The 16,064-nt window shown below is 40.0% G+C and overlaps 1 protein-coding gene across 10 annotated transcripts in view; it reads left to right on the top strand.

Annotated features, from left to right (window-relative positions):
- ERC2 (ELKS/RAB6-interacting/CAST family member 2) overlaps positions 1-16,064 on the top strand; it is a 518,559-nt gene that overhangs the window by 369,216 nt on the left and 133,279 nt on the right. For all 10 annotated transcript variants that reach the window (XR_014165505.1, XR_014165506.1, XR_014165507.1 and 7 more), the window contains one exon: positions 8,220-8,354. Coding sequence is in view for 3 of the 10 variants with exons in the window: in XM_081899985.1 (XP_081756111.1) it covers positions 8,220-8,354 (135 nt within the window). In the remaining 7 variants the exon portion in view is untranslated. The remainder of the gene's footprint in view (positions 1-8,219; positions 8,355-16,064) is intronic.

The raw sequence follows: 16,064 nt of genomic DNA, 5'->3' as shown, positions 1-16,064 counted from the left end.
CTTTTAACTTCTAAGACTTGTACCTACTTAGGAAAGATATGTGAACACAACAGAAAAGTCAGAAGGGTTATATTAAATCAATATAACTCAAGTCACAAAAGCTGAAATGTAGTCTTAGTACCTCAGATAAGTGTCCTCAGATACCTCAGATAAGTGTCTGGCACCTGGAACTACAGTTTTCATTCTGCCACACATCTAGTATTGCAGCTGCTGTTTGTGAAAGGACTATTACCCACCAGTATTTGAAAGAAGGAACTATATTATGTCCTCTCAGTTTGCCTTGGAATAAGCCATGCCTGTTTTGTAAAACTGTATGGTGACAGGTGTCAGAATTGTTACGATTAATTCAATGCCAATTCAGTTTTAATGTGAGTGAAATAGGCTCATTGCCCTTCTGCTACTGTTCAAATTAGGCAATCCAGACTTTTGATAGGGAAATTGCCAAAATGGCTTTCTAAAAATCATTTCTAGCAATATGGAAAGATTTGATTGTATGACTTTCAGGCAGATGAGACCACGCTAATGTAAGAGATTTAAAAAGCAGAACCATTCACTTATCTTTTGGTTATTTGCTTTAGCACATGGGTTCATTTCTGTTTTGTTCTAGCTTGTTTCAGAATTATTTTTGTCTATCGGTTGGAGAGCATAACATAATGAAACCTTACTACAGGTTCTCTTTCCACAGCTCTATTTTCTGTATCTTCTTGCTAATGCAATAGCATGTAATTGTTCTATAATAGAGAATCATAGAATTGTAGAGTTGGGACCCCAAGGGTCATCCACACATTCATTTTTGCAACTGCTGGATCAGGAGTAGGGAACCTGTGGCTCTGTAGATACTGTTGGACTACAGTTCCCATCAGCCCCAGTCAGCATAGCCAGCAGTCAGGAATGATGGCCGTTGTAGTTCAGAAACATCTAGACTCTGCCGGGTTGCCATACGTCTGGAAATTTGCAGACATACTTGGAATACTGCAGCCAAAAGCAGTGTCCAGGCAGAAATCGGCTAAATGTCCGTGAAAATCAAAACATGGCAACTGATATTGACAATGTCATTTTTGCCAATTTCCCTCAGAAATAGCTCAAAAACATCCAATTTCTTTGCAATTTTGCAAAAAAAAAACCCAAACGCTGATCAAAACTAAAGAAAGCTCAACAACTTTGGCAAAAGAAAGAAAGAAAGCGTAATAAATTTGCCCCCAATGTTTTTAACAAAAGCACCTTCATCTGCTTTACTCTTGGCTTATAAAGAAATTGTACTTTTAAAGGATATATAACCTCTGGGCAATATATGGGATAAGCTACAGTCACTTTGTCCAAACATAGCTCTTGCCGTATATTTTATCAATGCAAATACTTCCTTTATTGTAACTGCTACTTTATCATAGGTACAGTTTTAAAGCACGAGAACGGAAATCCACACCCATGTTGATAATGAAAGAATGGTTGCTGTATGTGAAGCACTTTAACATGCCAAATATTATTGAAATGTCTTAGTAATGCCAGACACTGGTATTGTTTGTCCCAGTGTGCATGACTTTCAGCTGACCTCAATTTTCAATTGCTAGTTTGTGACCCCCAACAGTCTTGCCCAGTTTTGCACTGCATTTGCTCAGGGGCATTGCTGCTGTTGGAATCATGTACTCCTTCCTTTCAGAGTCAAGAAATGGTGTAACTCCTACTTTGCTTGCTGTAATGCTTTCATGACATTATATTTTGCTGCAATGCAAATTGTCACCTTTAGGCTAAGGACATTATGTCTGTATTTGGAAATCATTTAGCATAGTAATTGCTCACACCTGTGCGGTCCCTTTTCTTCTTCTTCATCTTCTGGTAGGGATGGGGTTTGCTGTCCATTTTTTTATCACACTATTGTAACTCAAACTCCATCTGTTGCGGTTTGCATTTCCTTAAACTTATATGATATTGGCCCAGTCTAGCTGTTTGCTCACATGAAAACCAATTGGCTTGCATAGTGGGTGAATGAGTGAGCAGTGTAGAGCAGAGCTCAAATTAAAGTTTGATTATTGCAAAATTCTCCACCATCCAGCTTCTGAGACATCATGGTCACGTATTTGTGTTTGCATCCCATACATTTCCTTACGATACAGAACAGAGGAAGAACAGCAAAGTTGCACGAGTCACTGATCATTTCATTGGAATGTCATTGTACTAGACCTCAGATAAGCTACTGTAAGCAAATCTTTAAAGCAGTTTCTAATTCTGTCTGTGAAGGGGGAGATACGATGAAGAAGTTCTGCATGGGAACCATAACTGTGTCTTTCCTGTTTCTTAGCAGCAAGCCTTAACTATTTTTCCACTTCTAAATCCCAGGCACAAATATTTTATTCTTCATCTGATCTGGATAACTGATAATGATATTTTTTGCTGACCTGATAAAGGTATTTTTAGATTAGTATTTCAATATTACAATTTTAATTTGCTGTTTTTTCTTTAATAGCCAACCCAGATAAAGCTTTCCTGTACAACTGCTAGAGAATATATGTATTAAATGAGCCTGAGTATGTAGCCTGGGTCAGGGCTGCAGCATATAGGATTGGATTGGATTGATCTTTATTACGGCCATTGGCCCGTCACACAACAGTTTCCCATACCACCATAATGTACTTGAACCTCCAAATTTAAAACCGCCAAAACTTACAAAAAAAAAAAAGAACAGACAAGAACCAAAGCAAAACAAAAACAAAAGACCAACATCATACATTACAACAAATTTGTAACATAAACATCGCCCTCTGCTCATAAATTAATAGAAGACATCAATGGTGATATCACCTAATTACATCCTAAAACATAGATCATGGTTTAAAGGGATTATCCGAGCCACACAGGAGTCCGTTTCTCTTCTTTAGGGATAGGACGCTGATCAAGAATCTGGCAACCATGAGTGATCTTAGGGGGTCATCATCATTTAATAGATATCTCAGTTTGGCTTCAGTCGTATCATCGGCAATTCCCTTAAGATATTGAGCAAGAAACTTGCTCCTGGCCGATAAGTGAAAAGCACAATCAAGAATTATGTGTTGCAATGATTCCGATGCCCCACAATTACAATCACATAAGAGCGATATCTGTCCATTGGAGAATCTATTTCTCAGCACGTTCGATGGGAAGGTGTTGAATCTTGCCTTTACAAAGGCATATCTATGAGCCGAAGAAGTTAAGGAATTCAAATAGTTTGGGAGCCTTAAGAGGGGTAATAAACCAAGGTTTAGAGGTGAGCAGGTACCATTGCCCAAGACCATTTTCTGCTGCAAGTCCATCTCCTCTAGTTTACAGGTTACTGTTCTTTTAGCTGGAACTATGTCCTGCTCTAGTAATTTGGATGGGGAGATTCCCATTGCCGTAATTTTCAGCTGTAGATTTTTTACCCATGGGCTCTGGAAATCATCTCTCCACATACATTGTATCAAGTACAAGTTTGGGAGATTGTGCCATAGAGATAACCAGTGACAAAGTATGTGCTTCCACAGAGCGTTTTCCAGGGATACAGTGTTAAGTTCCATGCGTAACGCTGTATTACTTACACAGTTGGGCAGTTTCAATATCCCTCTTAAAAACTGATTTTGAATAACCTCTAGGTGAGATAGATTGACAAAAGTCCCCCAAATTGAGATGGCATAAGCAATTGTCGGAATCACCTTAGCATATAGCATATAGGGCTAAACTGCTGTGTATCTTACAATGGGGTTTTTGACACAAGGGACTGCCTCATATTCTTAACATTGATGGCAGGAATCCACACTCATGACTGAGAAGTGTTGCTTATGGACAGTGGCGTAGCGTGGGTTGTCAGCACCCGGGGCAAGGCAAATAATTTGCGCCCCCTAACCCGTGGATTTGCGCCCCCTAACCCTAACCCCCAGATGTTGCGCCCGGTGCGGGCAGCCCCCCTGCACCCCCCCACGCTACGCCACTGCTTATGGAAGAGCAGTTTTGCTCAGTTTTCTACTTTTGGCAATGACGTCAGATGTTGCTTCTGTCCTTGCCCCTTCAGAAGGGGCTTTTCAAGACCTCTCAAGGAGGCACAATGAGCTACTCTAGAAATGTGAACTGGAAGAGCCTCATTGTGCATGTGGCTCTTTGGATCCCAAACCATACATGCCCACATCAGTTGATTTAATTTGCTGCTTCATTTACTGTGCGTTAATATTATATGAACCAATGTGTTCTTTAGCAGATGGTTGTTGTTTTGGAAAGAAGTTCAGTAAAGAGGTTAGGCAAACTAATATATGGGATCAGTAAAAGCAAGCTTGTGTATATATAGTTTGTGTGTGTGTGTGTGTGTGTGTGAGAGAGAGAGAGAGAGAGAGGGGGGGGCAGTCAACAGGGGAAAGAATCAGATTCTCGCTCACAGCAATGCTGAAGAGAAAAGCAACAAATAAGCAATTGTCCTGTTAACATTTGGCATGATCCACATCTGTTTACACTTGGGTATTACACCTACGTACAAAAAGAATCATGATAAATGGAGCTCACTCAGATAGTCTTCAATAGGGTTCCAGTACTTGGCTTCAAAAGAGTCCGTTTGGGGCTATAGGAATCCTGTGGTAGGATTGCTGTTTGTGTTGGGTTGCCAACAAATTTTGTTGAGGTGGAATTTCGGGGGCACTATTGAAGCACAGGGCCCTACTTTGGTGAAGCGTCCAAGCAATTTTGAAGGAAACATTGTTACTGGTCATGGTAAGACTAGAAAGAATTATTCCTAGGTGAAGGAAGAAATCCACATTTCACGAAGTTTCTGTCATCACCCTGTTAAAACCAAAAAGGAAGGGATTTGGAGTACTGGCAGAGAAGAACTATCACACAGTGCCATATTTAGGAGCCTGTGTCCTAGGCAGCTGTCTGGGGAGCAAGGATTGGGGAACAAGGCGGCCATTGGCTTCATAGGGTGCTTGGCATAGGCTGCAGTTGGAAAAGTGTTACGAAGGGTTCAACATCTGGCATTACTGACCAGCGTACCACATAACTTAGATAAAAGCAAGTTGTTCATGCAGTATGCATTTGTGATATTATAAACACCATATTAATAATCAAACTTCATGAAATTAGTATTAAGGCCATATTAATGCACCATTAATTTTGTTGGTTTTGTTGTAAGTGGATCTCTGGCTTTAATTCTATATGGTTTTTATTGTATGGTTTTATGTATGACTCTTGTAAACCACTCTGATTTTTTTTAAATGAAAAGTGGTGTGTGTACACACACACACACACACACACACAGTGCTTTTTTCTAAAGAATGCTTAGGGGTACTCTCATTTTGACTCAAGAAAATCACCATTTTATAGTTCAAATTGGGATGAATAAATACAGCAAATGGGCAAAAGTACAAAGATTCACAAAATGTTTAGGGTTATGTGTACCCCTGCGTCCCCCCAGAACAAAGCACTGTATGTATATTCCCATTTTCTATGCACGCAAAACTTCTGCAACAGGTTTTCATATGAATCTGGCCTGACATAATTCCCAAGAGAAGACCAAAATGTGACACATTCATTCCCTTGCTACTGTTTTCCTATAATTAAACTTCCTACTATTGAAACACAAAAGCAAACCATGAAGATAGACTTAAGAGCTTAAATGTTGTCACTACTTAGGCAACTGAAACCAATGTTTGGAAACATCAGTTAAAATGCCTTGCAGAGGAAATCGTAGTTCCACAGAATAGTACCATGAACTGCATTGTTTACATTATTAAGTATTATTTGCAAAGGACTTGAAAGCAAAGTTCCGTCTTAATATATTGCTCCTGTATCTTCTGAAAAAATATGCTAAAATTTGCAGAATCCAAAACCCAATTGCATACAAAATTCAAAGTAATAAAATGTAGGTTTTATTCTGCTTTCCTGTTCCGTGTTAAATAGGAACAGATTTGGTCAATAATGGGCTTGAAATCATTTTTAAGGAAATCCAGGAAAGTGTAGGAAGTGGTGGCCCTATGGCGTCAGTAGGTGGCACTCTTCCCTCCAGATAATACTGTTAAGCACATTTCTAAGGGACATAGTGCTGTTGGAAGTACACAGTCGTCTCTCTCCCCACCCCGATAAACTAAGCTTTTAAACACATGTGGTCAATAAAAATCCCATCGCATTTTTTGCAAGTGTAGAGGTATAAAGCCCCTGGGGGTCCTGGACAAATTCCAATCTAGTTAATTAATTTCTTCCTGGAATAAAACTATACCTGGCATTTCAAAGCCTACTGAACCTTAAAAGAATTAGTAAGTAAAACAGGCAGCAGTAATTCACAGTATTTGGTTTACAAGCTTGATAAAGATAATTATAATCATCCCGTGTTTTCTAGTTGCTTTTTACTCCCCTCCCCCAAAAAATCCCGTATCACTGTGGCATGTTTCAAAGCTTCAAACCACAGAAGATGATAGTCCATATTATAAAGTAGAAGAAATGTCCCAGTCAAATAATAGTTTAGTACAGAAATTTTCTTATAACTGAACCACGAGAGAAACCAAAACACAGCCTCAGACTCCCCCCCCCCGTCACCCTTTGCCAAGCAATAACTTACCTAAACAAATAATCTTGTCCCGAGACTACAATCAAGAGACATAAAAAGTGTGGGATTTGCTCTTAGCAGTAGTCTTGTGCCTGCTTTTTCTATGATTTAGATTCCTCAGGAAGAAATATTAAAAGTGGTTTATTTATATTTCAGCACCAAATTAAGAAGATGGCATCATCCATTCACAGTTCTTACCCCATAACAAGACTAATCCCCAACACCTCATTACAGGAAACATTTTCAGGATTGCATATATCATCTTGTTTAACTAGTACATTTTTAAAGGGTGCAGTTGAAAGGTAGGAAATTTAAGGCCGTTCATTGATAAGAAAATAAACAAATACAACTTTAAGAATTTCTCTCAAAGCGGAAATATATTGTAAGGCTTACAGTAACCAAGGTGATATTTGTCAGGAACTTCATTGGTAAGACCCTAAGAGCATCTTCCTCCTCCTTCCTGGTAGAAAAAACACTTCTTGTTGGAAACATATATATTTCGGGTAGCGTCTGTCTTTAAACTGTATTAGAATACTTGGCACTGTGTAGATGGGAAAGGTGTTTTCACCATGTGATTTGTTGCTATGTTTAAGACTCAATAAAGAATATTCAACTGCAGGTCAGTAACAAGCTTTCTTTATTCTACGGGTTGCTCCAATTTAGGATGCCAGCCGCCAATTCATATTAAATTATGACTTCAGTCATTTAGGGAAAAGTAAACCCACATTGCCCTCTAGATAACATTTTTGGCCTTCAAGAAAAATGTTGCATTAACCCCTCTATTAGGGTCAATTCATACATTATGTACATCATAGGGTTACTCTTGCAGTTGAGTTCCATGGCTGTATCACAGTAAAGAAATATACTTGTTTTATGCATAGGGATGTTTTCCCTGCCTCATTGGGCTCTGCTAGTCCCCAGATCCGACTCTAGAGAACCTGAACAGAAAACCAGTGTCTACTACATTATCACAGATATTTTGACATACTTGCAGGGATGATCCTGCACCCAACCCCTAGAAGAATCGCCAGTCTGCCAAGTATTTTGTTAGACCTGTCAGGTCTCCTCATTTGGTTGTGGTCTGGTTTGGCTCAAATCAGGCCCACCTGTTCATTAAATGTCATCATTTGATGTAAGGTGTCAGGCAGGTGAAACCAGAGTGCCAAACTGACAAGCAAGATCAGGCACACACTGTAAGTGTGCCCCCAATTATTCTTTTCCAGCTGCTGGTAGACCGACTTCATCTGCAGCAACAGAAAAAGACACCAAGTTCAAATGTGCTGAATTAAAACTGGAAAGGAAGAATACTTGTGTCTACCCAACTGCCATGGAAATTGGAGGGGAGGAGCTTCTTGCTCAAATAAGGCAGTAACTTCAACTTGCATGTTTTACGCAGTATAGAATAGGTAGCCTACTAGGTCTAAGGTACATGTGGCCTTCTAGGTCCAAGGCAATGGAGGTCTGCCTGGCAGGCTGCCATAAGCACTAGTTGGCTTTGGTCAGCTTGGCTGGACACAAGATGCGCAGGTAGGCATAAGAGTAACATCTCAGAACTTCAAATGAAATTTAGAACCAGCTATTTGGGGGTAGGCATGGAGCAGTGTTCTAATGCAGACCCAGCTACCATTTAATTTTGATTAGTACATTTTAGCACTTAGTGGCCTTTTGTTTGCTTCAATCCTGACAGACGCAGAACAGGATGAAGCTGATGGCAGACAACTATGATGATGACCATCACCACTACCACCACCACCATCACCACCACCATCACAGATCTCCTGGGAGGACACAGCACTCCAACCACAGACCCTCTCCAGAACAGGTCAGTCATGTCTCTCCTTCCTTTACCTTCACGCTTACGCTTTTACTGTGCCAATTTTCAAGATAAAAATAAATGTTCAAAAGAAAGAATAAACAATACAAGCGATATGCTCTTTGAACTGAAACTAATAGCTTTGTTATTTATTTCCATCACTCATATAATCTAAACGTTTTCCTTCCTCTTTCCGTTTGGCCTTTTTGTTCCTCTTGTTATGGTTTTCTTTCCTCCTTTTGCTTTCATAGCATTTCTGAAGAGTCCCGATTCAACTATTAAAAGTAATGTTTCTGAGGAATTGCTTTTTTAATGCACTTTAGGGTTTTTGTTTAGATAGCTGTTCTCTTCAAGTATAATTTATTATGGTTGTCTTTTATTAACTCAACCTGTCCATAAGAATATAATTGGTTTGAGTCTGCTCACCAGTAGTAACATAATATTTTTTATATATACGGTATAAGAGTAAATTTTCAGATACTTGTTGTCCTATGGTATCAAATGATCAAAACAGCTCAGTGATTTTAGTTGCTTCTGGTATTAGAAAGCAAACCTGAAGTATCATCGAGGTCTGAGTATATTTTTCTGTCAGCATCAAAACATAGCATTGTTTGGCTTTGTCACACATTTTATAATAGAAACTGAGGAGAAATTGAAAGTGGCTGAGCTTAAGTGAAGGATCCATAAGTGAAGGATGCAAGTGCTTTACCTCAGATGGACTTCACACAGAAGTGTCAGAGAAGTATGAGCTTGGTATGATGCATCAGTTGGGAGGAGGAAGAGGCAGGATTGGCTTATTATGTTGGAGAGAGTATAGAGTGCAGGAACTGAGCAAGGTGAATGAGTGTCAGGGTTCAACTCTGCCCAGACAGGGAACCTGAGGCCTCCTTGGAGAAGGAGCAGAACACCAGCAACCCTCAAGAGCTATTGCATCCAAGCATACCTGATCTAGGTTGAGGTGTCTTCACACCAGTTGCCTATGTTCATGGACAGCTCTTGAAACGTTCTTGGAACCGTTCCCCACAGGAGCAGAGAGATGGTGAGCCAGGCTTTTGGCAAAGTGGCTTACTAGCAGTTCAAGTGAGGCTACTTGAGAGGAGGAAGAAACTTATATAAGTACCTGCCTGAATCAGGGTTTGGTTGAGAGCTTAGATGGGCATCCTATCTTGTTGAGCAGTGTGAAGAGTCCTGTTTGGCTGATGAAGTCAAAGGCCTTCATTGGGTCTGTGAAGGGGGGGGGGTCCCTGCTCACAGCATTTTTCCTGCAGCCGGCGCAGTGAAAAAACCATGCCAAAATTCATATTTTAAGTACATTCCAGGTTTAATATTTCCAGGTCTCTCTGGCCATTTGGACATTTACGGGGAAGTGGAGACTCTCTTAACTGTCAAAGATCAGACTCAGAGTAGAAAAAGAATAGCTAGAACCTGAAGATGTTACAAGCAGTTCTTAAATAGTAAGAATATTGTGAATAAAAAGAGCAGAAGAATAAGAAAGTAACAGATTAATGAAGCAAGAAAACACAGATTAATTGCTTCATTAGATTGTTATGCAGAAAACCAGCAAGTAGATCTGTTGCTTCTTTGCTGTCAAAGAAGAACTGAAATGAACTGTAAATGAATTGTTGCCTGTTCTGGCATTTTTTAAAAGCATGAATCATGTGTTTTTCAGGTCAGGTTTGTTATTTGTCATTCCATATAGTTACTGCAATTTGATTGCTCCTTGTTTTTATTACACAAGTCTAAGTTTTCCACTCAGAACTGTGTGTTGCACTCAAAACTGCATCTGGGGTTTTTGTTTTTGGTGACCCAATATATAGTGCTAGTGTAAAACCACAAAACACTAGTAAACCTCTTATGGTTAAGTGGTATTTTTAATTTTTAAAAGAGGCGTGTTGCATGCATACTACCAACAGCTGCCTTCAGACTTTGGAAATGTATTAATGTACATTGGAAATGTGCATTAATGCTAGCACTGGGGTAAATCCTCCAACTTTCATGGGGCCATTTCACTCCCTGAAGGGCCTCATGAGGCAGCCATTTTGTCTCCTGGCAAAGCCTCAGGGAATGATGGATGTTACATGGTGACAAACAGTTGTTTCTACTGGACCGTCCTATGGAACACGTTATAACAATGCTGCACTGCTGATTCTATCTCCTTTGCTGCATGCTGTGGTGTCAAAGCTTTTGTTAAATAAACGAAAGAGATGGATGCACTCCGTTTTGCCCTACCTTGAAAATACTGTCTTTTTCATTTGCCCTTGTTGACTCTCCCACTCTCTTCATATTACTGCAGCCTAGGGCTAATTAATGTCTAATCCCTATCCTAACAGCACACATGCTTTTCTGGAGCTGCACTTATTTCTGTTACTTAAAATGTAGCCATTAAATGTGCAGTTAAATTCCTTTCTTTTGTATTGCCCATAAATGACACGGAATGCTGTGCCTCCCCCTTTACACTTCTATTCCCTTCATGAACTTTTTTTGTGCTATGGGTTGTTGAAGCCATTTGTGATAGCTACTGTATAATATTAGCTAACAGGCTGAGCTTGGAAGAAGAGCTTCAGAGGAAGGAGACCATAATGCTCACTGGTAGAGCAGATGCTTTGCATGTAGAAGGTCCTGTTTCAATTGCAGGCATTTCCAGCTAGAAGGTCAGGGTAGGAAAGGCTTTGGCATGACACACTGGAGAGGTGCTGCCAATAGAGTCCCTTGCAAATAGCTTGGCCTGACAGAAGGCAGCTTTCCATATTCCTAAAACTGGTGGAAAGGATTCCCAAGGTTAAAATTGCTAAACACTTACTTGCAAGTTGATTGACACAATTTGCACTAGTCCCACCTAAGTAAGTCTAGGCTTTTGAGGGGAAATTCATAAGATTAGCGTTTAGCACTGAATTGTTTCTAGTGCAGCTAAATAAGCGACTTTTTAAAAAGCTCTGCAACCTCCAGCTTGTTTTGAGGGTACTTGGCAAAGCTAAACTGGCTGCTTGTCAGTGCCATGTTGTTGTTGTTGAGTCGTTTAGTCGTTTCCGACTCTTCCTGACCCCATGGACCAGAGCACGCCAGGCACTCCTGTCTTCCACTGCCTCCCGCAGTTTGGTCAGACTCATGCTGGTAGCTTCGAGAACACTGTCCAACCATCTCGTCCTCTGTCGTCCCCTTCTCCTTGTGTCCTCAGTCTTTCCCAACATCAGGGTATTTTCCAGGGAGTCTTCTCTTCTCATGAGGTGGCCAGTATCAGGGCCATATTTCTCCTCAACTGCGCTCAGACTTTTTTGCCCACTGAATTCTGTAGGGTGCTGAAATCAGCTGCTCACATTATATTAGATGTGGAAGGTAACAAAATCCTATAGTTGACAGTAACCCACAAAAGCATATGGGCCACTATAGCCAATCATATTATATGACAGTGAGGGACAATGTGGAAGGAAACGGCTTCGAAGAATGCTGTCACATTTATTCCCAGTGAGGGTCAAAAGTAACTGGGGGAAAAAGGGAGATGCTTGTTGGCACACATGGAAATGAATCTGAAACAAGGCACATTGTTTTGACTCAGCCATACTGATGCTATACCAGTAGGTCCTCAGAATTTTGTTTCCCAGACAATGACGTTTCTGGCTGATGTGTTCTTCTATTAAAGCTGTTAATTCTGGATGCATGTACAGGTCTAGGCATCACCAAGTTTTATTTGACCTTACATGTTTCCCATAAACTGACTCAGGATTAGTACATTGTCATATTTTCTTTTCTTTTTAAAAAATAAATGGCCCTATACATTTTTAAAAACATAAAGTCTTTTCAGGCCACAGCAAGTAAACATATTTGTTACAAGAAATTAAACCCCTTATGTGGCAACCAGCATGTAAAAAAAGAGTATTGTCTGCAACATGTAGAAAGGTTTTATAGTCTCAGGGCCAGTAGTTACATGTTTGACAACTCAATGCATCAGTTGTAGCAGGCTGCAGACAATAAGAAAAGATGCCTTATATCAGCTTTTTTTTATAAAAAAAAATCATAAGATGAGCACATTATTATCACTAGATTTACTTAACTCAAGTTGAGATGTTAATTCTTTGCACTCAGGGACATGAAAGGCATCTGTGACAAGTCTTGTCAGGCAGGCTTTTCCACTGAAGGAAGGAAGCCAAAAGAGTTTAACTCATGAACATTGGGAAGACTGTGTTGTGAAAGCATTTTTAATTGATACTCTTGTCCTACCAAGTATTCTAAAACCACTTCATTGTTTATAGATGTTAGTCATATTATGGGAGCAGTTGTATTCAGTTAGGAGGCTGTGGCCTTTCATTCAATCACATTCATACGGTCTGATTCTTGATCAGATGGCTGATGTGGTTGCTCAGAAAATTTCATGATTCAAAAACGTAACATTGTAGTTCACCTAAGAAAAGCAAACAAACAGACCCAGACATATCACTTGAACCTATTTAAGGACTAGCAAATCAATCTATTCTCAGTCCATGTCACTTTCACATCTATTCACTCATCTCTTTTTCATTCCATTTCCACATTGATTTGTCAACTATATTAAAAGAATCAGTCTAATACTCATGGGATCTGAAACTAGGTAGTCCTTATGTATTTACTGATTTCTGAAATGTGAGAGGCCCATCAGTATTGGCATTCCACTGGCTCCAGAAGACATACCTGTCTGGGAAAGCATTGCTCTGAAATTGAACATCTGATCTTACTGTTTTAAATGGTTTTTAAAAAAATGTTTCAGTTGTCATGCTTCTTAACCAGTTTGCTTTGTTGTATATTTAAATTAAGGATGTTTTAATGCTCTGTATATTAATTAGATATGGGTTTTATAATGGATTTTATAGTTGTAAACTGCTTAGAATGCATATTAGCATATAAGTGGCATATAAATTAATGCCGACTATATTATAATAAAAGTAATATAGTATACATGTTCTATTATTATTAATATTATGCATTGTCCTTAAAACCAGGTTAAATATCAGGGAACCAAACATTTTTAGTTATAGTAATAAATAAAGGAATACATGTCAGTTTCTTATCTAGTTTAGATGTTGATGTTGTAATTTATCACTTATAGAGTGCCTAAGGTTTTCTAAGAGTTGCACAGAGATTAAAAGCTAAGGCATTCTCTACCCACAGGCTCACTATGGGGGGTGGAAAGACAAGCAAATTCAGGAGCCAGTTCTTGGAGTTATGAAATCTGAGCAGTATCATCTGATCTGGACAGATGATCCCTCCCTGCCTTTAAGCTCGCATGCACACACACAATCCAACAACCCTTAGTCCTCTAGCAGTTCTAGAGCAGCTGGGAGTTAGAGCCTTGTTAAGATAATATCTTATCCTATTCAGAGGGCCCAGCTGTACAAAGGGGTGGCAGGAAGGGAAATCTCATTGTCCAGTGAAGGCAGTTGCTGCCACACCTTAGCTTGTTTCAAAAAGCACAATGAAAGCAATGAAAAGAGAGCAAACAGACAGTGAAAGCTGCATTCATCACCTACTGCTTATCATGGCATTGCTCCCAAAGACACCCTCATGAAGGCTACGCTGGAAGGCACCAGTCAATGTTACAGTTTTCGCAACAACTTTGGCAATGACACTTAATCCATTTGCTGGATTAGCATACTGCATGAGCATACTGCCAGGAAGAGGCCACAGTGCCACCACCAGCATAGCCATAGCTCAATAGGAAGAAAGAACCCACACTCATATATTTATTTCTTTGTATTTAAAGGATTTTCAGACCCCCTTTCAGCCTAAACCTTTGAGGTTACTCTCAGAAAAAATGAAAAATTGTTTGCTTAAATAAACTTCTAGAGGCATTTTCAAAATAGAAGTAGGCAGACAAGCTGCATGGCTGCAAATAAAGTAAAAAGACTTAAAGCTTGTGTATTTCATGTCCAGGAATTCCACAATCCTGTGTGGTCACATCTTTGATCTAACATGACTGGCACTGATAACAAAAAGGAAAATTTAAGAAAAAAACACCAAATTGAGCTACCTACTGCCTTGCAATCATCCTGTTTTATCCAAAATGTCAGCCAAATTAACTTTTGGTGGTCCAGGTCCTGCTTAGGACCAGCACTATGCAACATAGCTGTCAAGTGTCCCTTTTTTGAAGGGAAAGTCCCTTATTCCTGCGCCATGTCTCGCTGCTGTCTCTTATTGATGGATGTCCCTTAAATGTCCCTTAAATGATGTCCCTTAAATTTCAAAGGTAGCAGCTCCTCTCCCTCCCTCCCTGCCAGCCAGGGAGGAGGGAGGCTCCAACTGTGTTGCTTGGCTGTGTTGCTCACCCAATAAGAAGTCTAAGAAAAACTGGGCGGTGGAGCTTGCATGCCTTGTGTGTGGCTAAATGCAAGCTGAGGGGGTTTGTGAATGCTGGACGCCATTTTGTTGCACATGCTGCTGCAAACTTTGCAGTGCAAAGCCAGGCCGGGGAGCCATCTTACGTTGAGGCTGCATAGGCCTTGTGGTGCATGTGATTCAGATTCTATTCAGTTCAACCTCTGGTTACAAAGTTGGTTGGACAGTGTTCTCGAGGCTACCAGCATGAGTTTGACAAGACTGCAGGAGGACAGGAAGACTGGAGTGCCTGGAACAGGTGAGGCTGAAGGTCCCTTATTTTGGCTGCTGGTCCCTTATTTTCAAGGCTGCTGGTCCCTTATTTTCAAATCTGTAAGTTGACAGCTATGCTATGCAAGCATTCACATTTTTAAAAGGTGTACATAAAATCGCATCTCGTTTGGCCTAATATTTGGAACAAACTGAAGTTGCTAGTTTGCAAGGCCAGCTCCTTATACATGCCATTACTGTAATCAAGTCTTGGATTCCTGCATAAGCTGCAGAGCTGTCCTTAAGCAGGGTTTCTGATCCGAGGCAGTCAAGTCCAAGCAGCACTAGAGCAAGACTTTGGCCAAGACAGGCCACCATTCCAGTGACATCAGTTCAGCCAATTCCATAGCCAAGAGGCTGGAAGGAAACATTGTAGAACCTATACAAGTGACAGTTTCCCCAGGAGAAGGGTTCAAGGGCCACCTGAAGACCACTGTTTATATTCAAGCAGTGCTAATAAAATTGCACGACCACATCTCTAGGTATTGTCGGTGTTGGTGTAACAGGAGAAGCTTCTTGCCCAGGAGCCTGAGAGACTTGAAAAACGAAGAGGGCCATCTAAGCTAATGGAGGGTGTAGGAGCCAAGTCCACTGCTCCCTTCAACAATATTCAACAATATAAAAACTGGATCTACAATTGCACTGAAAATTCATGCACAGTGAAATTAGGGAGACCATTCTGCAAAATATTCTCTAGGGGAGGACTAAGATACTCCATTAGTTCAGGCTACTGAACTTTTCTTTGAAAATTTGTCAGAAAATTGTTTTATGATACACTTCGCCTCATCTCCGCTTTTCAAGTCATAACTTCCTCTTCTTTTCCTTCTTTTTTGTTTTGCTTTTAACCCAGTGGCATTCTCACAGCTGGAACATTTGTTTGTTCGTATAACCATGCCATTTTATTTCTGTCTACTACTACGCTTAGCAAATCTGTGGCAGCTTCTGCTTTCTGTTATTTATGTTAAAAGGGAAGAAAGCAAACCATTCAGATATTTCTTTCCAAAATGTGAGTGCAGAAGACTCTTTAAACCCCAAATAAAATAGAAATATTTCAATTGGGGACAGAAATGAGTTAATAGTACACGATATATTGTAAACAAACAATCA

This window comes from Podarcis melisellensis, assembly GCF_964234715.1.
Source record: "Podarcis melisellensis genome assembly, chromosome: 2".
Classification (NCBI taxonomy): Eukaryota; Metazoa; Chordata; class Lepidosauria; order Squamata; family Lacertidae; genus Podarcis; species Podarcis melisellensis.
Note: the sequence above shows the minus strand (reverse complement) of the source record. Positions and strands in the feature narration are given on the sequence as shown.